Source organism: Pelmatolapia mariae, linkage group LG8 (assembly GCF_036321145.2).
Source record: "Pelmatolapia mariae isolate MD_Pm_ZW linkage group LG8, Pm_UMD_F_2, whole genome shotgun sequence".
Classification (NCBI taxonomy): Eukaryota; Metazoa; Chordata; class Actinopteri; order Cichliformes; family Cichlidae; genus Pelmatolapia; species Pelmatolapia mariae.
The window spans coordinates 210,654-235,230 of NC_086234.1; the positions used below are offsets into that span (position 1 = coordinate 210,654).

At 44.1% G+C, this 24,577-nt stretch overlaps 1 protein-coding gene across 4 annotated transcripts in view; it reads right to left on the reverse strand.

Moving 5' to 3' along the window:
- tcerg1l (transcription elongation regulator 1 like) overlaps positions 1–24,577 on the reverse strand; it is a 91,325-nt gene that overhangs the window by 19,621 nt on the left and 47,127 nt on the right. For 3 of the 4 annotated variants that reach the window (XM_063482366.1, XM_063482368.1, XM_063482365.1), the window contains 8 exons: positions 18,863–19,005; positions 18,435–18,503; positions 18,280–18,355; positions 13,999–14,078; positions 12,545–12,663; positions 7,580–7,731; positions 7,406–7,493; positions 6,903–7,005 (listed from right to left, as the gene is read on the reverse strand). In XM_063482366.1, the coding sequence (XP_063338436.1) occupies positions 6,903–7,005; positions 7,406–7,493; positions 7,580–7,731; positions 12,545–12,663; positions 13,999–14,078; positions 18,280–18,355; positions 18,435–18,503; positions 18,863–19,005 (830 nt within the window). The remainder of the gene's footprint in view (positions 1–6,902; positions 7,006–7,405; positions 7,494–7,579; positions 7,732–12,544; positions 12,664–13,998; positions 14,079–18,279; positions 18,356–18,434; positions 18,504–18,862; positions 19,006–24,577) is intronic. The other variant, XM_063482367.1, reaches the window with a different exon arrangement.

Genomic DNA, 24,577 nt, shown 5'->3' on the forward strand with positions numbered 1-24,577 from the left:
GTTCTTTTAGAGCAGAGCTACAGATTAAAAATACCCAAGGCGAAGCGGTCAAAAGTCTGGCTGTACTTCACAGCAAAAGATGCAAACTCAGCAGCCTGCAACAAGTGCTTTAAGGTGATACTGTGATACTGTGCAAAGGAGGTAACACCTCGAATCTGATGAAACACCTGGCGACGCATAGCGTTTTTTTTTTTAAAGCCGAGAAATGCACCGTATTTGATAGCTTGCTGCGAGACCTCACACCGAGCACATCTACTGTGGGTGTGGTGCCTGTTATCGGACCCGGAGTTAGCAACATCCCCCAAGAACCCAAAGAGGAGAGTCCTGGCCCCTAGCCCTGCCAGTGTAGCAGAAATGATGACGAATGATGATGGCAGCAGCAGCAGCCGTTCTTCTCTGCGTGAGTAGCTTAATGTTGTTTGTGTGTAATTTATGTTGAGTAGGCTAACCACGTTATTAAATTAATGCATGTAAGGTGAACTAGCAAACACCGTCGTAGTTACATGTGGCTGTCTTCTTGTTTGATGGCAGATACTCCCTTCACCCTGGCCAAAAAGGCTAAAATGACCAAAGAAAAAGAGGGAAACAGCTAAACATGAGAGGTTTTTGGACAAAGTTTGTGTTTTTTCCATTGTTTAAGCACTGCTTCCAGCCAAGAGTGATACCATATATGCCATATAGCTGCAGAAAAGGCTAACATTGTTATCTTTTTACAAAAAAAACAGCTAAACATGAGAGGTTTTAGGACAAATTGTGTGTTCTCCATTCTTTAAGCACCGGCACCTTTTCAAAAGTACCGGTTTGGCACCGGTATCGGATAAAACCTAAACGATACCCATCCCTAGTATTTACCGGCAATGATTTGTTGGCGAAGGTTAACGGATACGGGAGAAGTTTTTGGGGCCGGTGGGTTGGGAGGAGGAATTGCTGAGCTTCACCGACGGGAGGAGGAAAGGCTGCTGGGTTGGAGGGATGAATGGTCGGATGGCTGGTTGTAGGGATGTTAGCTGAAATATGATGGGAAGGAGCGAAGGTGAGAGGACCTGGCAACGCAGTGCCGAGGTTATCTGCAGTGTTTAACAGAGGAGGAATGAGTGGCTGAGAACCTGGCAACCCAGTGCCGAGGTTAGCAGAAGAGCGTAGCAGAGGAGGAAAAAGTGGCTGAGAACCTGGCATCCCAGTGCCGAGGTTAGCCGCAGAGCTAAGCAGAGGAGGAAAGAGTGGCTGAGGGCCTGGCAACTCGGTGCCGAGAGGGTTTGTTGGGGCGAGTTGCAAAGGGGGGATTGGAGACCGCAGAACTGGCAACCCTAGCTGAGTGTCACGCGAGCTGCGGCTGGTGCTGGCTGGGTGAGGCTGAAAGGAGCGAGGAAGCGTCGTTAATGGAGGGGCTAGCTTCATTTATGCCCGGAGGAGGATTGACTCTGTTCAGTGAATGAGCGCTGAGATGTTAAGAAGAAACCGAATAATGTAGCCTTGTTATCGGATCGGCAAAAGCAGATGCCTCTCTCTTTCAAAACTTGTTGGAGACGGGCGACCGTCCAGTCGGAGATCTTCGTCGGCAGAGAATCTTTGGGAGACCTCACTGGAGCGTGGGAACGGCGGCGCGACCTCGGAGTTGAACGATGAGATGGATTGTATTTCCGGGAGGCTTTGCGGGGTTGGAGACACGCCCCCGGGGTGATCTGGTGTGGAGCTCTGCCGTGAACTTTTACTGGGAGTGGATCGTCCTCTAGTAGCAGTTCGAAGGTTGTAGTTTCGCGGGGAAGGGGAGCGACCGGAGCCGCTGTATTGTTGGATAGAGCGGAGAGAAGAGTTCTGGGGGATGCAAAAGGCGGACCTGACAGCTGCACGGCGAGGACGGCTGCTGGAAGGCGCGCCAGACGGGCCGGCTGTAATTGGGCTCTCTGCGACGGCTCCACTAGGAAGTTTAGGTTGCAGATCCTGGACTGCCTGGGGAAAATCAGGTGGAGAAAGAGTGAGGTCTTGGTCCGATGGGCTGAGTGACAGGGAATCCATCATGACGAGCCAAAGAGTGAGTAGGAATCAAGCTCTTAGAATTTTGCGAGGCGTCTGACGACGATGGGTGTTCGCATGAAAATGAGAACAGCAGGTATTGGAGAAGGTGGGCTTTTATAGCCTGAGGCCAGAGGGGGCGTGAAGGAGGAGTGGTCCCGCTCCTGAAATTCAGATTCAGATGATATCTCCACTTCAAACTATTTACAGAACAATCAGCTGTTCTGCATTCAATAAGATGTCACACAAATTATTTGTGCCACTCCAAAAGAATAATTTCTGTCCACTATAAAGGAGAACATCACAGCCTGATACCTGCAGGTCTGACAGCAGCAGGTGTATCACTCCTGTTTCTACCTGGAGACAGCAGTCGCCTCATTGTTCTATCACACAACACAAAACTATCCACAACTCTACACTAACTCTACACTGACACTACACACTAACTACACAAGACAACACATTAACTGCACACTACAAACATCACAAATCTCTCACATCTCAAAACTCGCTCTCTTTTTCTGCTCTCTCTCTCTCTCTCTCTCTCTCTCTCTCTCTCTCCCTCTCTCTCTCTCTCTCTCTCCGCCACTCCTAAAAATTCCCCCTCTTCCTAAACAACCAAATGTCATGTTGCCAGATCATTTTTTGATTGGTCGACATGGTGCATTTTTCCACCAAAACGAACGGGCTGTTTGTTGTTTTTTTCTTGCTCATAAGCAGAGAGTGCTTGCTAGCGCCGTGTTTAGACAGTAAATGTGACGAAACTATTGAGGAAAAACGCGTATATATTGTTTATCATGACTCTGGTTTTACGTGGCCTATCAACACAATTTAAAAACTGGTATATATCACCTTGTTGCTTTGTCTTTAAGTGGTCATGTGATTGGCTTACCACGACTACTTTATTCTTCCTCAGTCAAACAGCAGCACTCATGCGATTGTTTTGCCCCCTTAGCTCCAGGTGTTGTGCCAAAAAGTGATCGTCGGGCAGAAAGTGATTGCCACCCGTGGGAGCGCGCAGCTGCTTAAAGCAGTAGCGCCCAGATTACTTACAGCTACTTCCGTGCATCTGATATATGGTGTGGTAAGCTGAACACAGCTTCAAACGTCTGTTTGTTGAAAAATAGTAACGCAACCGCATTTTCTTGTTAGTAACGGTAACGGCGTTGTAACAATAGAAATAGTAATTAGTTAGATTACGCGTTACTGAAAAAGTAACGCTGTTATTCCCATCACTGGATACAATAACCTGAGACACGGACTTCAAAGTAAAACAGGAAACAACACAGAGATGCAGACTTGACAAGATGATACAGCAGACAGGGGAGACAGAGTAACTAAGGAACACAGACAGAAACCAGAACTCTAACAAAGAAACCAAAAGACTAGAAAAGATAAATAATATCAAAATCAAAGCTCAATAATAATATAAACTCTTTTTCAAGTTTCACTACTACGTGCGGGATAGACGAGCTGTGTGGACACTGCAGGTGATTCACAGCAACAAGGCGACTGGAGGTGATTAAAAGTGAAGGGCATTGAGTGACTTCAGCGAGTGCAGGTGAAATAACTGCTGGCAAAGCAAAGTGGAAGGGACCAAAGGTAAACCTTTTCTCAACTTCCCAGCGAGCATTTTAAGCAGTGGGAACAAAGGATACTGTTGACTGACATACGACTGGTGTCATGGCTTCTGTCTCGAGGTTCGACTACTCTTCCCACCCTAAGGTGGCAACTTTCAAGCCTGAATCCACCCCTCGCACCTGCAGCTCGTTACCGCCTCGTTACCGGCAGAGCAGCACTCCTCGCCTTCACTCTTTGCCATGATCATCTGCATTACTATGCAATGAATTGAAAATTGAATAGAATTGAATAGAATGCCTTTATTGTCACCATACAGTTGTACGTTGAGATACAGAGCATCTTCAACCCAGTACAAACATGTGTGTGGGGCGGTGCACAGTTCTGCAGCACTATATACATATGAACAGTATCAACAGGAACAAAAATGTATAAAATCTACAAATATACAATCCGGTGTAAAAAAGAAAAAAGTACATATGTAAATAAATACAGTTCGGGTCATTGCACATAGAATTTAGTATTGCACAGTGGTGGTTTACAGATGGACATGGGAAAAATCAGAGGGTGGGACTGATGGTTATGGCCTTTGGGAAGAAACTGTTCTTGAGTCTGTGGGTCTTTGTGCTGATGCACCTGTAGCGCTTCCCTGAGAGAAGCAGGCTGAACAGGTCAAAGCCAGGGTGGGACTGTCCTTGATGGTGTTTGTTGTTCTGTTGAGGCAGCGGGAGGAATGAATGTCCATCAGGGAGGGGAGATACAATACAATAATACATTCTCTGTATGTATTATTGTAGGGTCTACCTTACAATATAAAGCGCCTTGAGGCGACTGTTGTTGTGATTTGGCGCTGTGTAAATAAAATTGAATTGAATTAGAGGGCAGCTGATGATCTTCTGTCCTGCCTTGACTACACTCTGAAGTCTCGCTGTCTGCCTTAGTGCAGCCACTGTTGGGCCTTCTTGACGACCACTGAGATGTTGTCTGTCCAGGAGATGTCAGCAGAGATGAGGACACCAAGGAACCGGAGCGTGTGGACCCTCTCCACACACTCCCCGTTGATGTAAAGGGGGGCTAAGTCAGTGCTGTCCCTCCTTAAGTCCACACTGACCTCTTTGGTTTTCTTGGTGTTCAGTGCCAGGTTGTTCTCTGCCAACTTCAGGACTTCCTCTCTGCAGGCTGCCTTGTCTCCCTTTGAGATGAGTCCGACTACCGTGGTGTCATCAGCAAACTTGATGATGAGGTTGTTGTTGTGGGTCTAACTGCAGTCGTGGGTGTAGAGAGAATACAGGAGGGGGCTCAGCACACAGCCCTGTGGGGAGCTGGTGCTCAGTGTGCGAGTGGAGGAGAGATGAGGGTGGAGCCTCACAGTCTGGGGCCAGTTTGTGAGAAAGTCCTTTATCCAGACACATGTGAGAGGGGGTAGGCCAAGAGTGACCAGTTTGGTGATGAGGATGTTCGGGATGATTGAAGGCTGAGCTGTAGTCCACAAAGAGCATTTGGACGTAGCTCTGCTGCTGTTCTAGGTGACTCAGCACAGAGTGGAGGGTGATGGCGTCTTCTGTGGATCTGTTTGCGCGGTATGCAAACTGGTGGGGGTCGAATTTTGGGGGGAGGTAATCCTTGACGTGCTGAAGGACTAGTCTCTCAAAGCATTTCATGATCACCGGCATGAGGCCCACAGGGCGGTAATCATTCAGGCTGGTGATGGGAGACTTCTTTGGCACTGGGATGATTGTGGCTGATTTTAGACAGGATGGGATGGCTGCCTGATCCAGTGAGAGGTTGAAGAGTCTGGTGAAGATGAGGGTGAGGTGGTGGGCACATGTTCTTAGCACCTTGCCAGGTACTCCGTCTGGACCGGCCGCCTTCCTGGGATTCACTGCTAGGAGCACACGTTTGACATCGTGCTCCGTTACAGTGAATGGAGCGGTGCAGGAACCAGGTGAGGATGAGGATGGGAGCAGGGCTGAAGCAGATGAGCGCTGCTGTTGTTGTGTTTCAAAGCAGGCGAAGAAGCGTGCGTGAGGAGTGTGCAGACCTCGTGGGTCATCCAGGGTTTTTGGTTTGGGAAAACCTGAATGCTTTTGTCCAAAGTCATATTTCCAATACAGCACTTGATATAGTCCAGCACTGATCCTGTGGAAGTTTCTGGTCCTGGTGTTCAAATCTGTCTCAGTCTGTCTGTGTGAAGCAGTCCTGTAGTTTGGAGAGAGCATTTTCAGGCCATGTTGTAACAGTCTTTGTGGTGGGCCTGGCACTGCGTCTGAGGGGGGTGTAGGCTGGGGAGAGCAGGAGGGAGAGGTGGTCGACTGGCTGAGGTGGGGGAGGGGCATGGCTCTATACGCATGCTTGATGTTGGAGTAAACATGGTCTAGAGTTTTCTCTCCCCTAGTGGGACATTTGACATGCTGATAAATCTTTGGGAGCCTTATTAACCTTAGCCTTATTAAAGTCACCTGCAATTATGTGAACACCGTCAGGGTGGGCCCGCTGCTGTTCGTTAATGGTGTTCAGCAGGATAGATAGCGCTGTGTTTACATTGGCATCAGGTGGAATGTACACAGCTGTGATGATCACTACTGTTAGCTCTCTCTGTAGAGGTTCAGGGAGCAGTGACTGCTTATAATTGTCCCGTTGATGCACCAGCTTTCATGCAGGTAGATACACTTCTTTTACCTGTAAAATGTTGCCGTATCCCGAGAGTTTCACAGTATTTCCAGTTTTGAGTGAAACATTTGTACTTCAGGTGTAATTGTACCTCAATGAGTGCTTGTGTTGGGTCTGTTCCCACAAACCCCGCTAGTTCTAGAGACTTATTCATCATGAAAGAAAACAAGGCAACAGCGTTCGATCGATTACTTGCGCAAGGGAGGCCTCATCTGTGTCCAGCACGAAAATGACCCCAAATCCGGCCTCCTCTCGCTGCCTTTTATTGAGAGACAGTTCACACAAAACACAGCAAAGCAACGCCCACATGGTTCTAAGGCATTATATGTATATGTGTGAACTTCTGTATGTAGGTAAGAATGTGTGTGTGTGTGTGTGTGTGTGTGTGTGTGTGTGTGTGTGTGTGTGTGTGTGTGTGTGTGTGTGAGACCTCCTGCTGGGCAGGAAGCTTACATCAAAAAAGACCTTCACAAGGATGTTGCCTGTAATAAAAGACTACAGCCCCCCACCCAGAACCTCGAGAATCTGGGGAGGGGGACAGTGAAATTCCTTTCGTAGGGATGGTAAGCATAAAAATGACAAACATTTAACAATTCACTCTAACAGCTTGTGTACAGCATGTGTGTTGAGTTTAATGTTACCCCTCTCTCCAGCATCATTTCCTTGAAGTGAGCGATCCGGAGTTCCAGTGGGAGGAGCTGAACCCCTCCTGGATGGGGAACGAGAGACATCGACTCCTCTGTTCTAAAAATAAAGAACCAATGATGGTAAAAATGGTAAATGGCTTGTATTTCTATAGCGCTTTACTTAGTCCCTAAGAAACCCAAAGCACTTTACACTACGTTCAGTCATCCACCCATTCACACACAGGTGATGGCAAGCTACATTGTAGCCACAGCTGCCCTGGGGTGCACTGACAGGGGCCCTCTGACCACCACCAGTAGGCAACGGGTGAAGTATCTTGCCCAAGGACACAACGACCGAGACTGTCCGACCCAGGGCTCGAACTGGCAACCTTCCGATTACGAGACAAACTGCCATCTCTTGAGGCACAGGTTGGTGATGACATCAGCAAAGCAACATCTTTACTTTTACTAACAAAATAAACAAAAACACTTTCACCTCCTGCATCTTTTAGACTCACCTGTTCCTCTTGGTGCTGTGTTTAAGGTCATCATCTTCATCTTCATCATTCCTATGGAGACCAGTTGATTGACAGCTAGAGCTGATTTCTGTCATGAAGATGTAAAATCCACAGTTAAAGAGTGAAGTGAGACAGCTGAGACACAGGTGAAGGATAGAGAGGTGAGGGTCAGACCTGAAGGTGAGGTCTTCTTTCTCTTGTGGGGCGGGTCCTCGATGATGCGGCTGATGTCTCGATCAATCAGCTCTCCCGGTCTCTCCCACACAGAGAGATGGATTGTGGGATTGAAGAAGAACACTCTATCATCTCCAGTCCAGACCACACACCTGAAGACACACATGGGTGAATCACGAAACGAGGGTCATACTATGAGCCTCACTGCCCTCTAGATAAGGGCCAATCATCAGAAGTGAATCATCTACCCTGAGCTCCATCTTGAGTCTCCTCCCATGAAGACTTTTGACAGGGTGGAGGTCAAACCGGGCTGAAACATCTCTGATTATTGATCCTTACTGACAAGCTAATTATGTGGAGCTTCAGTCTCGCAGGGAAGAATACAAACAAAAGAATGAAAAAATAAAAGAATGTCTGTATAACACATATTTTGTGCACTTAACAGCTCCTTTCACACATTTACAATAATGCCTCGGCATGTACATGCACATCGATATATATGAAAGTAACCACAACACTGATAGATGGGTAGATACACACATATACTTCCTATATTATAAATAGGTTTGCTTATTAAATATGGTATAACGATTATGGGGTATGTACTGTATGGAAGTACTCTGTGTACATGTATATGAATGTAAATGTATGTGTAGAGGCTACGCTTGAAGCCTCTGAGGTGTTCGTTGGCGGGGGTGACGCGATGCCACTGTTATGAATGAAACCTGTTACAGTCCAACAGCCGTACTTATCTTCTCCATTTAACATCTTTATCCCATTTCCATCAGTTGCATTTGTTGTTAACAGTTCTCTTCATCCAACACCATTTATCAGAACAGCACAGCGGTCACAAACTGTTTGCTCCTTCCCAACAACAACACACCTGCCGCTAATTACGTGCGCTACCTTAAATACGTTCACATAGACACACCATATGGTAAAACACAAAAGGTGACCCCTAGCGGCACACATAAGGAAAATGGCTCCTACACCACGTGTACATGAGACATGGGAAGGTTAACTTAAAGGACGATGAATATAGGAGTTACTGAATAAAGAGGATGGGATTAGATTAATTTACACTTCTTCCTCCTTTTCAAGCATGAAATATGAGCTGCTTATATATAATAAGTACATCAAGTACCAAACTGGGCAGCATATATATGCAGCACGGTGGTTAGCACTGTTGCCTCACAGCAAGAAGGTCCTGAGAGAGGTGAGAACATGGCCAGGCGGGGGCCATACCTGTTCTCCAAGACTGCTTTGAATGCACAGACTGGGATATGTTTAGAGAAACTGCTACATACACAGACACCGTGGACCTGGAGGAGTACACAACTCAGTGTGTAACCAGCTACATCAGCAAATAAATTGAGGATGTCACTGTCTCCAAGACCGTCATCACCTATGCAAACCATAAACCCTGGTTCTCTGCAAAGCTACACAACCTGATGAAAATCCGAGACTCTGCCTTTAAGTCCAAAAATAGAGAAGCTTACACTACAGCCAGAGCAGACCTATCACCAGCCATCAAAGAGGCAAAGCGGCAGTATGCAGATAAGATCAACACACATTTCACAAGTACAAAGGACACTCGGCGCATGTGGCAGGGCATCCAATCAATCACGGGCTACAAGCCAACACCTCCAGCATGCAGCAGTGATCCCTCCCTGCAGGACTTCTTTACATGTTTTGAGGCAGAGAACAAAGAGCCAGCAAGGAAGATGCCCCCCTCTCCCAATGACCAAGTACTCTGTCTGTCCACAGCAGATGTCAGGATGACACTTCGCAGAGTAAACCCGCAAAAGGCTGCAGGACCTGACAAAATACCTGGCCAGGTGCTTCGGGAGTGTGCTGACCAGCTCGCAGGCATCCTCACGAACATCCTTAACACATCACTGAGCTCAGCTGTGGTACCTGCCTGCCTCAAAACCACGTAAATCATCCCAGTGCCAAAGAAGTCCACTGTGTCCTGCCTCAATGACTACCGGCCAGTGGCGCTTACGCCAACCATCACTAAGTGCTTTGAGAGGCTGTTATTGAGGCACATTAAAGCTTCCACTGAATCTGGACCCGCTACAGTTTGCTTACCGCCCAAACCGCTCCACAGATGATGCCATCTCATCTGCTCTTCACCTTTCTCTCTCCCATCTCGACAAAAAGGACACTTATGTCAGAATGCTGTTTATTGACTTCAGCTCAGCATTCAACACAGTCATTCCCCAGGAGCTGGTAAAGAAGTTGGATTTACTAAGAATAAACACCTCCCTCTGCAATTGGATCTTGGAGTTCCTAACTGACAGGCCCCAGTCTGTCTCCATAGGAGATAAATCCTCCAAAGTCCTCAGACTGCGTACAGGATCGCTGCAGGGCTGTGTGCTTAGTCCACTCCTGTTCACCCTGCTAACACATGACTATACTGCACACTACAGCTCAAATCACATCATCAAGTTTGCAGATGACACAACAGTGGTGGGTCTCATCACCAACAACGATGAGTCTGAATACAGAGAGGAGGTACAACACCTGGTGGACTGGTGTCAGTACAACAGCCTGTCTCTAAATGTTCAGAAGACTAAAGAGAAGAGTTAACTTCAGGAAGAGCTCAACGACCAACACCCCACTGCACATCAACGGGTCTGCTGTTGAGATGGTCAACAGTGTGAAGTTCCTGGGTGTGCACATATCAGATGACCTCTCCTGGAACCTGAACACCACCACCATCATGAAGAAAGCCCAACAACGTCTTCACTTTCTTAAGAAACTGAAGAAGGCCAGTCTCCCTCCTCCCATCCTCACATCATTTTACCAGTTAACCACTGAGAGCGTCCTCTGCTGCGACATCACTATCTGGTACGGGAACTGGACCCTCGCTGAAAAAGTCTCTGCAGCAGATAGTGAGAACAGCAGAGAGGATCATTGGAGGCCCTCTCCCACCCATCTCCCAACTCTACAACAGGCACATCATCTGACGTGTTAACAGCATAGTGAAGGACACTCTCCACCCCTCACATGCACTGTTCTCCCTCCTGGCAGATGGTTTCACAGCATTAAAACCGTAACGACCAGACACTGCAAGAGCTTCTTCCCCCAAGCAGTCAGAGCCCTCAACTCACTACCACAAAAGGACAATACAATGCAACTTTATTTATATAGCACATTTAAAAACCAACGGTATACCAAAGTGCTTCACAATAAAACAGCAGGTTACAACATTAAAATTTAAGAACATTAACAAAGTAAACTTGCTAAAACACACAGGTTTTAAGTAGACGAAGATCTATAGAAAGATAAAATTGGAATTAAGTATAAAATACAGGCGTTAACTAACCAGGAAAGCAAGATTAAATAACTGAGTTTGTAATCATGATTTAAATGATTGGATGGAGTCAGACACGTGAACAGCAATGAGAAGGTTATTCCACAGGTTAGGTGCAACCAGGGCAAACGCACGGTCACCTCTGGTCTTAAGCCGAGATCTAGGCTGTACCAAGAGTAATTGGCCGCATCATCTGAGGGCTCTCCCAGGGGTGTATGGTTCAACCAGATAGCTAGGTGCTGTATTATTTATAATTTTGAAGGTAAGCAGCAATATTTTAAATTCGATGCGGTATTTGATGGGAAGCCAGTGCAAATCAGCAAGGACAGGGGTGATAGAGGTAAACCTTCCGGTACCGGTCAAAAGGCGTGCCGCGGCATTTTGGACAAGCTGTAATGTATGGAGAAGAGCAGCATGGAGACCAAAGTAAAGGGAATTACAGTAATCCAATCTAGAGGTCACAAAGGCATGAATAAGCTTTTCAAGATCCTTATGTGGTACGTAATGCTTAGCCTTTGAAATAAGACGCAGTTGGTAGAAGCTAGATTTGACTACACAGGACACTTGTTTGTCAAATTTGAAAGAGCTGTCCAGCAGCACACCTAGATTACTAACAGTGTCAGAGAGAAAAGTGGCGAGGGATCCAAAGGTATCAACTAGCTGGCCCCGGGGGAAATGACTCTCAAACACCACAATTTTCTTTTCATTTAAGATAAGAGAATTGCCCAAAAGCCATACTTTGACTTCTCTCATGCACTCTAGGAAGCAGTGCAGTGACAGAGCAACATCGTCAGTTAGCTGGAAGTAAATTTGTATATCATCAGCATAGAATGAAATGACATGTTGTATTTTTCAAAGATTAAGGCTAGAGGTAGCATATACAGTGAGAATAACATTGGGCCCAACACAGAGCCTTGAGGCACGCCAGAGCAGAAGGATGCAGCAGAGGAAGAATAGGTACCCAGAGTGACAGAGGAGGACCTGTTTGAAAAATAGGATTTAAACCAGTTAAGGGCGTCACCTCTAATGCCAACTGTATGTTCTAACCTCGTTAGTAGAATATCATGGCCCACCACGTCAAAGGCTGAGGACAAGTCCAGTAAGACTAAGACCGCAGAATGACCTGAATCGGCAATTAGGAGAAGATCATCAAGGACTCTCAGCAGAGCTGTTCAGTGCTATGTTTAAAGCCAGACTGAAATTTAGTGGCTGTGGAAGATAATGGTAAAGATGGATGACTGCTCTGTCATTCTCTAATAAAACAAGACAAATATTCTGTGATTAAATGATTCAACTTTTGTATTCATACAGTAACACAAACATGACCTGAAAAACAGAAAAGTGAAGTTATAGTTGCTACAGACTGAGGGGCATGATTTTTCTCAGACGCACAGATGACAGTCTGTACAATCAGCATCCTCAGCGCCGTTGTTTTTTTTGTTTGCAGTCTTACCTTTAAAACACAAAACAACCAGATGACTGCATCGGTTCATGGTTGCCGTGGTAACACCAGAGAGGAGTCACAGTACAAACAGCGGAAACGTCCAGATCAGCCACTGATGAATTTTTTATGAATTTAGGCTAAAACATGTCTGAAAAATCAATAATCATCAATAACAACAATAATGTTACAGAACAATGGTTACCATGGGGACCCAGGCACAGGAGTTGAGGCGACAGGGCGCTTGTCTTTCCTTCTTCCTTCTCTTATCTCCTCCTCCTCTTCATCATCATCCTCTTCTTTGTGTACAGACACACTGACACACTGCAGCAGACACACACACACAACAATGTTATTGTTCTACAAGCATCAATATATGGATCAAAAATTGGGCTTTTGTTTGTAGTTTTTGGCTTTACACAGTAATCTAGAGCTACATTTGAATTCTGTTTTCATATTCTTTACTTTCAGACTCCCAAAAGTTTGATTCTGTTCATCTGGACGTTTTCAGTGGGAGAAATGTTTCGTCACTCATCCAAGTGACTTCTCCAGTCTCGGCTGACTGCAAGTTTCCGACCTTATAAACAGGACATTTGCACAATGACTGAAACTGTCCCACTGGTGAACAATAGGCTGGAAGGTCAGTTCCTTGATACTTAATACGCAAATTGCCATGACCATTGATCATCATCAGCAACAACAAAAACAACAAACACTTAAGGTACTGTTTATAAGGTTGGAAGAAGTCACGTGGATGAGTGACGAAACATTTCTCCCACTGAAAACGCCACGTCCAGATGAACAGAATCAACTTTTGGGATTTCCTTACCTGGATGATTGAGCATGCATCAAGACATTTACTTTCAGACTGTTAAACATCACCAAGACTGCAAAAAAAAAAGAAAAACATCTATAACCCTCATCAAATGAACATTAGTCATTCATTTGATGTCCCTTCTGTGACCAGTTCCAGAGTGATTGAGTAAAGTTACTAGCAGATGCTAGAATGAAATTGACCTCAAAGAGATATATGGTGCTGCACAAAAAAAACTCCTTGGAGTTGCTTTGGTTGCTAGCATGTTGATGTGGTTGTTAGTAGTTTGTAGGATGCTGTTTTATCTGTGAACACTGAAACTATTCCCTAAGTAGTAATGACACTGCAGAAAGTGTAACACAAACTGAAAATAGAGAAGGTTCTCTGTTTTCCACTTTGCATCGCTCTTATCTCATGCTTCATTAGAGCTCCTCCTAAAGTAAATGGTGAATGTTTGCAGACAAGTGCATCTTTTCTAGACAAGCTATGGGCTAAAGTAAAATCCAGTAATGACCAAAGCGATTCTAAGGAGGTTTTTGGTGCAGCTCTCTCTTTAAGACCCATTTAACCTAACAACTTTCAAAAACCACTCACCAACCAGTCTAGGAATATACATATTTCCTTGAGACCTACGGTTGCCAGGGGGTTGCCTACTGGGTTTCAGGCTTGTGTGACTGTGGCCAACTTTGTGTGACTCAGTATCCTGATTGTTGTTGAACCCAGATAATGGAAAGATACCCATTTCAGGTGATTTTGTGTTAAACAGCTTTAAGTCTTTACAGAAAGAAAGGTTGTAATTTTGCTAGAATTATCTGAGTTTTATTTTGATTTAAATGGATCCTCACCTGTTTGTCTTCTGGTTTCTTTGTCCTCAGCAGTAACGCTCCTTGATAGGAAAGCTTTCCTCCACCTGTTCCTCGTTTCCCTGACAAACAAAACAAATAAAACTTATTGCTCATACAGGATACCTGGATCTGAACTGGGCAGCACAGACTTTCTCCAACAGGTGAACTCATTGAAGAACTGCAAGGAAAACAGTCAAACAAGCCAAGTGGCTCTCCTTTGACCTCCTGAACTCTAATTTATCTGCTCAGTAACGACTCTCTTCCTAGTTTGACTGTGAGAGTAAAAATGTAAAAAGCTAAAAATATGTGACAGATGAACAGAATTCCTAAGGCTCAATGTTTGATCCTCTGTGAGAAGATGAAACATTGTGACAACAGAAACATGGGTCATGAGAGCGTGATGTCAGAAACGATCAGTGACAGGATGATGAAGTCAGATCTGTTTCGCTCTGCAGACTAACCTAATCCTGACCAAACCTACTCACACCCTAACTTTTACTGCTGAAGAGTTGAAACACGGTAAACTAAAGGGTTAACTTCTGAAATGATTCAAGAATGAGTTCTACTCTGAAATCATTGATTTCCACTTTTTAAAGAATTCAAGAATTCTTATAGATTCATGACTTCATGCTCCTTTACCCTCTGTCAGACAGCAGGTGAAGTTTCAACGCAAATGATCAGTATGTTTGATGGCTTCTTTCTACCTGCTTTGCTATTTATTTATTTTTAACATTCTTCAGCTTTAAGTGCCTCGAGATGGCTGTTGTTGTGAATTGGTGCTGTATAAACAAAAACCTAATGATCATGAAGGTCATTTTACGTTTTACACGGCTCCATCTGTACTCCAAGGGGATCTGCCTTGAGCCTTAGACAGGAAAGAAGTAGGGCAGACAAGGGATGCTACCAACATGAACTTGCTGTGCAATAGAGTCAGGACCCTCAGAGGTACATTAGGCTATTTGCTCTCTGGACAATTTAACCCAGGGTCCCCCAACCTTTTTTTGTACCATATCACCCTATTAGAGCACTTGGCTCTCACACTGCAGGCTTACTTGTTGTTCCTAGAGTATTTAAAAGTAGAATGGGAGGCAGAGCCTTCAGTTTTCAGGCCCCTCTTCTGTGGAACCAGCTTCCAGTTTGGATTCAGGAGACAGACACTATCTCTACTTTTAAGATTAGGCTTCAAACTTTCCTTTTTGCTAAAGCATATTGCACTCACTATGTGTTAACAGACCTCTCTGCATTGAATCATATCTGTTATTAATCTCTGTCTCTCTTCCACAGCATGTCTTTATCCTGTCTTCCTTCTCTCACCCCAACCAATCACAGCAGATGGCCCCGCCCCTCCCTGAGCCTGGTTCTGCTGGAGGTTTCTTCCTGTTAAAAGGGAGTTTTTCCTTCCCACTGTCTCCAAACTGCTTGCTCATAGGGGGTCACATTGTTGTGTTTTTCTCTGTATGTATTATTGTAGGATCTACTGTACAATATAAAGCGCCTTGAGGTGATTGTTGTTGTGATTTGGCGCTGTATAAATAAAATTAAATTGAATTGAATACAAAAAGATAAAATGATACAACCGAGACAAAAACTGTGATATTTTGTAAATATAATAATAAACGCAAATTCACTGTGTAACTTTATTAGCAGTGTCCTCCTGAAATACGCCAACAACACTGAGAGTAACATCCTCCTCTCTGCCCCTTAATGCTCTCTGCTCACTATGGTAACACATAAATATTTCTTTCGAAATAAGACACACGACTACAACACGGGAAAAGACCCAGGGAAACCGAGTGAACAATAAAAACCATGAAAACCATCAATTTCACACCCGAGCCTCAACTCTCGCAGCCCAGTACCAAACGACTCACAGACTGGTACAGGTCCGTGGCCCGGGGGTTGGTGACCGCTGAACATGCACAAGTAACCCAAAAATGTTGTAGTTGTAGTGTAAGTTACTTTAACAGCCGTCGGATCGTCAGAACATGAAAGGCTGCATGGAAATGTACCAATAGTTTAGGTAGGGTTGCCAACTCCCTGAAAAATAAATAAGGGACGCCTCATGGCCAGGGCTGGGCGACCCGATTGTCTTCACCCTTCCCAGTGTGGGGAATTTCTTAGCTCTTTTTTTTGTGTGTGAAATTATTTTTTTAAACCATTTGACAAAGTGCGTCCCTTTTCAGCTCAATACTTTTGTTTCTAACTACGGAACGATTCCGTTTTTCAAGGGATGGTTGGCAACCCTAAGTTTAGGTGACTGATATTATCCTCCGTGGACTCATCTGCAGTAGAGCATGGTGTTTTTAATCTCTCAATTTATCTCCCTAACCATCGGGTTTCCAAATACCATTTCATGGTCAGACCTTCAGGTACAGAATATCACATTACTTTAAAGAGGCTGTGGTAGGATTGCACCAAAGCCAACAACAGATACAACTACCTCCATTTGTAATCTCTTTCTGATATCTGGACTCTTAAACACTCTTAAATGTGCTGACACTTGGAGTTATTGGATTGGACAATGTTTGCTCACAGGAAGCAGCTTCTGCATTAATGTCCATGGAATAAGATGGACTACACTGGAAGCTTCGCCTATGAGCTGACTTGGAATGCAGTGGAGCTGTTGATTGATTGACCAGCTACCCTTGAGATAAGGATGCCCAACAAATGTTGTCTTTACATGGCCTCAAATTTAACACTTAATGAGCCTCAAATTGAACAGTGAAAGTACGGAAAAGTTAGAGCACTCATAGAGAAGAGGGCACTGTTCTATGTTCTATTGTTGTTTCATTGTGCGTCATCTGTTTCACCACTCATGTTCAGTTAAGGTGATGCCAAATGTGGAACCTCTAATTATTAGTGAGCAGCAAAAGGATTTGAAATAAGGCAGAAGTGAGTTTGTAGAAAGTGATTTGTTTAATTGCTGCTAATTACCATGAATTTACAAGATTATCTGTGGATCATAGTATGCAATTATGGCTCAGTATGCATGTGATTTAATGTGAACTTCAATGCCATTCTCTTGTTATATTTTGTTTAGGGCGGGATATCATTATTACTGTTGTTACACACAAGGATGTCTGTTCACTCACAGCACAGCAGCAGGAAAAGTGCACAGTTTGATTGTGACTGTGGTGGTTTCACTTTAGATGTTATTTCCATCACTTTGTCCAAAATACGTTGCTAACATCTCTTCCACACTATGGCATCAATGCATCCATCTTCTTAATCAGAAATCATTAAATAGACTCAAGCTGTTCAGCAGAAGAAAACAACCAACAACCAAGAAAACAGAACAAATTACTCCAGTTTTAATGGCTCTGCCCATTGCCCCCAGAATTGTTCAGAAAGGATTTTACTTATTACTTTTAAAGGACTTCTACTCAACTGGTGTGCATCCTTAAATCCACAGGGGAAACCTGTCACCTATTCCCACCTCAGGTGGAACAAAAGTCGAGAGATGAGTCACTGTTAGGAACGACCCACCTGAGGAGCTCTGGCTTGCCTCATCAGAGTCTTCTTTTAAATCCTTCTAAAGACTCTTTTGTATTGTAAGGGGTTTGGTTGGTTTTAGCAAAGACGTGCTATTGTTTGACATGCTTAGATTTACTTCATCTTTGTCTTTTAGCTTTTATGTTCATTATAATGTTTCATTTAATGTTAAGTTTAGTCTGGATGAAGAATTTGCAGGAGACAGGGTACACCTTCTGAGTAATGGTGTATAACCCTTCCAGCTGAGGTACCTGAACTGCATATCAGTGTGGTATGAATGGCAGCTTTACAAAGTATTCATTTCTCGCTGAGGATCTGTGGCATCTTCTCTTTAAGTTATTTCCATTACAACATGCACCATCCCTCCCTCACTGAAGCAGGCAGCAGATAGTCCTGTCAGTCCCAGGACTCAAATCTAAGACAGGGCAGCTAGTGCCGTCTAAGAGCTTTGGATCATCAACCTCAACATCTGGCCGAAGCTCTCAACCTGGCCTTCAACATATCTATTTATCTGTGCCAAAAACACCGACAGAAACAGGAGTGAATTATTGTGATGGACGCGAGATCTTTATGGCCATCATTTACTGTATACAGCACATCATAATCAACAGTGAAATATTCATTTGCCACATGGTTGATTTTGTCCGCGTAAACAAAGATTTCAATGTTTCAATCTGCTCTCATGGCTCAAAGGCATTTCATACACACAGTGTGCTTCTGTTTATGGCTCACACACATTTACACAAACAACAGATGAACAGAGACAGACTGAGAGACACGCCGTCTTACTGTGTCTGTAGTTTGTCAGCAAAGTGAATCTGGAAGAAAATTGTGAAGAAAAAAAAGGTTGAACTTCTTTGATCACCTGAAAGAGAAGAGATGTGATTAGCACAGCTTGAATGGACAGAAAGACAAACTGATGGACAGATCAGCTGGAGACTCACCTGGAGAGGTAACACAGGACACTTTTCAGTGCAGAGCTGAGAGGGACGAACAGGTCCAGAAACACACTGCTGAAAGACCGCGAGAGATGGGTTCTGACCGCAACACCTGTTCACCTGTCTCACATCAGCCGCTCAGCATCAGGAACAGCAATTCCTCCAAACTCCAGGTAGGAGAGACTGCTGCTCATCTCGTATCAGGTAACCCTAACTCCCGTTCAACACATTCAAGACATCTCTAACCAGGACATCTTGCTCTTATCTGGCTCCTCTTACTCTAACACCAGCCATCAGGCTGAGAGGTAACTTGGGGGTTGTAATTTAAGTTTATAATTCAGTTCAGGGTTTATCTATCTAGCTACAAGCACATCTGCATCAAAAAGTGTTCATTGTGTTGATCACTTCTTAACATTGATGTGATAAATACTCACCTGCATGGGTGGTGTTGGTCTTCTTTCACAGCTTATCATTGGCCGGAGCCATGCCACTCTTCGATGCTGATTGGGTAGAATGAGATGCCACGCCTCCTTGTGTCTCTGCTTGTGAAGGCCGGTCCATTCACAGTACATTACATCTACAACACAACACGGATCGTTTCAGTGAGTCCTTGATATTCAACACCGTGGCACAGTGGTTAGCACTGTTGCCTCACAGAAAGAAGGTCCTGAGTCAGTCCATCATCAGGTTAGGGTCTCTCTGGGTCGAGTGGGAGGGTAGGTTAATTGGAAACTCTAAATTGCCCATAGGTGCAAATGGTTGTCTGTGTCTATGTGTTAGCCCTGCGACAGACTGGCGACCTGTCCAGGGTGTGCCCTGCCCCTCGCTCTAAGACAGCTGGGATTGATCCAGCCCCCCCACGCCCTGAAAAGGATAAACTGAAGAGAATGGATGGTTGATATTCTTGTTAAGGATGGAGATGACGGTTCTGCTGTTTTCACAGCGATGCTTGTGAAGGTGGTTTAAACTGGCTCCAGGCTGGTTTAACTGAGGTTTCAGCTGAAGATGAGGTGACTGAAATCTTTACATCATTTCATTATCTGTCATCTCTCCCGAGGCATTCACAGGACAGGAAGCTTATATAACTACCTAAACCCACTTTTTCAGTGCACTGGAGTAGTTTTTCCTCTGAGCTGGTCACCTTGTTAGATGTTTTTATATTTAGTGGGGCAATCGTGGCTCAAGAGTTGGGAGTTCGCCTTGTAATCGGAAGGTTGCCGGTTCGAGCCCCAGCTTGGACAGTCTCGGTTGTTGTGTCCTTGGGCAAGACACTTGCCTACTGGTGGTGGTCAGAGGGACCGGTGGCGCCAGTGTCCGGCAGCCTCGCCTCTGTCAGTGCACCCCAGGGTGGCTGTGGCTACAACGTAGCTTGCCATCACCAGTGTGTGAATGTGTGTGTGAATGGGTGGATGACTGTATATGTAAAGCGCTTTGGGGTCCTTAGGGACTAGTAAAAGCGCTATATAAATACAGGCCATTTACTTGTGTATATATATATATATATATATTTGTCTTGTTTTTGTCATTAACAGAAATCAGATAAAGATAAAAATGATGACAGATAAATTAAGAGCTACAATTTGAGGCTAAGCTCCCTCACCACAGAAAACAAAGGAACAAAACTGTGAAGGTAATCACAAGCTTATGCATCACCTGCAGTCACATCAGGCATGTTATTACAAAAGTGTGAATACCAGGGGAAGCTAGACCAGTAACAGCAGCAACTGCAGCCACACAGATAAAATGAAAGTGATCGGTTCCCTGCCCCAGTGCATGCTGGGAAGCCATGAGGCTCTCTGTAATGCTTGTACATTTACAATATTTTTAATGTATTTTTTAACATTAGAAAGCAAAACAAGCAAAAGGCAACATGGTGATCCATAGACAGTGTACTGGCAGTTCAGAGGCGTGGACTAAAAACCTGTTCACCATATTCAGGAAATGTTTTATTAATCTGGTTTTACCAAATATAACAACTCTGATGCTTTATATCAACTCTATTTATCAAGTGAAATAAAAACAAACAAACAGGTAAAGGCCTATGTTCCAGCTTCTTTTATTCTTTCTAGCTTGCAGTAGGGCTACCCTCAGATCACAAATAGTTTAAACAGCTGGAAACTTTCATTGATCTGATCACTGAGTTAGAAAACAGCTTGTGAGACATTCCTCCCCCCGAGGTGGCCCAAAATCTGACTGTCACTGCGGTCTCTAACAAGACAGTCTCAATCTGCACACTGAGCTGACTGGTCAGGAGGTGTTTAGTTTGTATGTTGAACAACAGAACATCTGGGTTCAGTTGGTGTTGGCTTAAAGATCAGCTGACCAGGTCAGTGTTGTTATGAGCTCTAACCAGCAGAGGGCATCTTTCAGAGAGGACAGGAAAGAAAAGCAGAACATCTTTGTGTTCTTTCTCCCTTCAGCAATGAATGATACATCATCTTCTCCTCCTTTCTGCTGCTCTTCTTCTCTGCTGACAAATTAAATCAGTGTCACATTTAAATGCAACACGCAGTGCAGGCAGAGTGTGTGTGTGGATCTGCAGCATCTGCATTTATGGCTGAAACACTTTAACCCTTTAGTACCCCTGTCCTGAAAAAGAAAGGCCGCTGCATGCGTGTTTCTGGCTGATTGTCAACTAAAGCTGTTACTGCTACATTGTGCACACAGCCTATGTGGCTCAGAGGCTAGCTGCAGTCCTTTACCGAATCATTTCTGTTGAGGCAAACTAACTACATCTCCAGGCTCTCGACATTTTCTGTTCTCCATTTTACTGACTGAATTGATATTGAGACACACTCAGCTTACCTGAAGTGACACAATAACCAAAGTGGTCAGTTGTCAGGGGCCGGGTCTGTGACCCAGCAGTTTTGATTTCTTATGTTAAATTGGAAATAGTGTGCTGCTATTATTAGTTAGGATTTAGTTGTGTTTCATTCTAGTTTTTGTTTCTTCTGTAACTCCTGATTAATGTCTTTTCTTGTCCTCAGTGTTTTATTTTTAGTTGTGCGTATGTCTGTGTTCCATATTGTCAAGCTGGTGTTGTCACGTCTCTCCATGCTTCCTGCTTTGTTTTGAAGAGTCTAGTTTTTCCATGTTAGATAGATACAATTTATTTCAAACATGCAAATATAATTGAAATAACAACAGAAAAAAAAAAAACAATGTTCAATGTGTTTTGTTTTACTTCCTCTGTGGCGTCATGTTCATTTGTGTCAGCTGTGTCTCCCCGGGTGTTTCCCCTCTTGTGTATTTAAGTCCTCGGGTTGTCTGTTTATGTCAAGTCAGGTCACAGAAACTTGGGTTTTTTTGGGGGGTTTTTCTCAACCAATTTTATGACTTCCTCTCTTTATTCTTTCTTCTCTTCCTCCTCAGGTTCATGCTCATGTCAGGTTTAGTTTTCTTCATGTCCACGTTTCACATGTTCCCGTTCAGTGTCATGTTCTAATTACCATAGTCATTCCTAGTTATTCCCAGTTTAGGTTTCAGTTTTAGTTCTGTTCACCTTGCTTTTTGTCTTCATGTTTTTCAGCCAAATAAACGGCTCGCTTGTAGTCAAGCTTAGTTTTCTCTTGTGTCTTGAGTCCCTTCCTCAAACACACCGGCTGCGCAGCCATGACAAGTCAGCCTCTGAATGTTTGTAGGGTTGTTTTTGCCACAGCCACTAATTTCTGAGGGCGGTTAAATTTCAGATTGGTTAAAACAGAGTCACAGATGTTCAGGAGAGTGAGCGATGTTCTTTAAAAACCTGCCATATTAAAAACACAGCAGGCTTTCAGCGAAACCACAGCTTTGCATGAGCGCACACACACTGATAACAGGTGACTGACAGGTATGTTGTTACTGTGAACAGCAAAATTTTCCCTGAGTTGACTGAAGTGCATCATGGGAAAAAGAAAAAAAAAAAACATCTTTCATCATCTCCCCATTTTTTGCTGGTTTGCTCGCCCGTTCTCAGTCAGTGCATAAAAGGACGATTCATCTGCATCTGAATGGAGATTAACTGTGTGTGTGTGTGTGTGTGTGTGTGTGTGTGTGTGTGTGTGTGTGTGTGTGTGTGTGTGAAGCAGCTTTGTCTAAAACCACATTGATGTTCACACACTCAGCAGTAGGTAGCTTGGTTCTGTTTGAAGTGTCTAGGGCTAATTTTCTGACTTCCTCTCTTCATTCTTTCTTCTCCTCCTCTTCCTCCTCTTCTAATCCCATTTATTTCTTTATTTTCCAACCTCCTTTATTATCCTCCATCCACGCTCTCCCAGTTTTCAATTAAAGTTAAATTTGGGATAAATGTTTCAGAATGACCAACTGCAGACCAGAACAAGTCCAGGGTTATTTTCCGCAATATAAGGGGCACTTAAAATCCTTTAATTTTCTCAAAAATCGACAGTGCGCCTTATGCATGAATTCTGGTTGTGCTTACTGACCTTGAACCAATTTTATGTGGTACACGACGCTCAAAAATCTGTCAAAACATGTTTTAGTACAACTTTAGTAAGCTACGAAGCCGCACCGATTAATGGATTGTCGGAGCATTACGGCTACGATGGTCAGGAGCCTCGGAGTAATCTGGGTCCTAAACTTCAATTCAATTCAATTTTATTTATATAGCGCCAAATCACAACAAAAGTCGCCTCAGGGCACTTTATATTGTACAGTAGATACAGAGAAAAACCCAACAATCATATGACCCCGTGTGAGCAAGCACTTTGGCCACAGTGGGAAGGAAAAACTCCCTTTTAACAGGAAGAAACCTCCAGCAGAACCAGGCTCAGGGAGGGGCGGGGCCATCTGCTGTGATTGGTTGGGGTGAGAGAAGGAAGACAGGATAAAGACATGCTGTGGAAGAGAGACAGAGATTAATAACAGATATGATTCAATGCAGAGAGGTCTATTAACACATAGTGAGTGAAGAAGAAACACCCAGTGCATCATGGGAATCCCCGGCAGCCTACGTCTATTGCAGCATAACTAAGGGAGGATTCAGGGTCACCTGGTCCAGCCCTAACTATATGCTTTAGCAAAAAGGAAAGTTTGAAGCCTAATCTTGAAAGTAGAGATAGTGTCTGTCTCCTGAATCCAAACTGGAAGCTGGTTCCACAGAAGAGGGGCCTGAAAACTGAAGGCTCTGCCTCCCATTCTACTTTTAAATACTATAGGAACAACAAGTAAGCCTGCAGTGTGAGAGCGAAGTGCTCTAATAGGGTGATATGGTACTACAAGGTCATTAAGTTTAACTAATTGGTGTGTGTTATCTGGCTTCATGGATAGATAGAGCTGGGTCTCATCAGCATAGCAGTGAAAATGTATGCTATGTCTTCTAATGATACTTTTAATTCATTTGAAAGCCTGCAGGCTTTCAAATGAATTAAAAGTCTGTCTGGGTCTTTCGTTAATTAATAAGCTGGTGTAACAAAATTGCTGCCACACCGCCCCCTCGGCCTGTGCTTCGAGATTTCTGGTAGTTAGAATGACTCGGGGGTGTTGATTCATTTAAACTAACATAATCATCCGGCTGCAACCAGCAAACTCCGTCTGCTTCAGGTCCCAAAGTCAAACGAACACTGCGGCATCACAGAGTTACAAACTGTCTCTTCTTTAATCTTTAATAAAATGTTCAGCGTTGATACTTTACCAGGTGTAACAATTAAGTTTAACATCCATGAAAACAGGATTTATGAAGTTTAACTGAGTTAGAAGTTAGCAGGAAGTTAGTTCGCTAGCTTCCACCTAAACATGATATAGCATGTTCTGACAGAGAGTTCTGAAAAATTCAAACGTACAGCTCTGCTATCACCTCCAACATAAATGAAGACAGAAAACTAAACAGCAGTGACGTTTGTAGGGTTACTGAAGTTGGGCTAGCTGGTATATAATGATGTGCTACGTGATCGCTAGCTACACAGCTATGTTAGCATAAACACAGTGAAGCTGGAGGATGAACGCTAACTTTTTTCCACTCGATAAAAGTTAACGTGAGGGTTCCTGATGGTTAGGGACAAATGCAGTCGCATGGCAGGATGCCGTAAACGGACCAAACTTCAGTCAGGAGAACAACTGAGATAATCCATCCACAATACCAGGTTAGTCATTAATATACTGCAACAACATGGGAATAGAGCAGCTGTGAGAGAATTCAATGTTAATGAATCAAT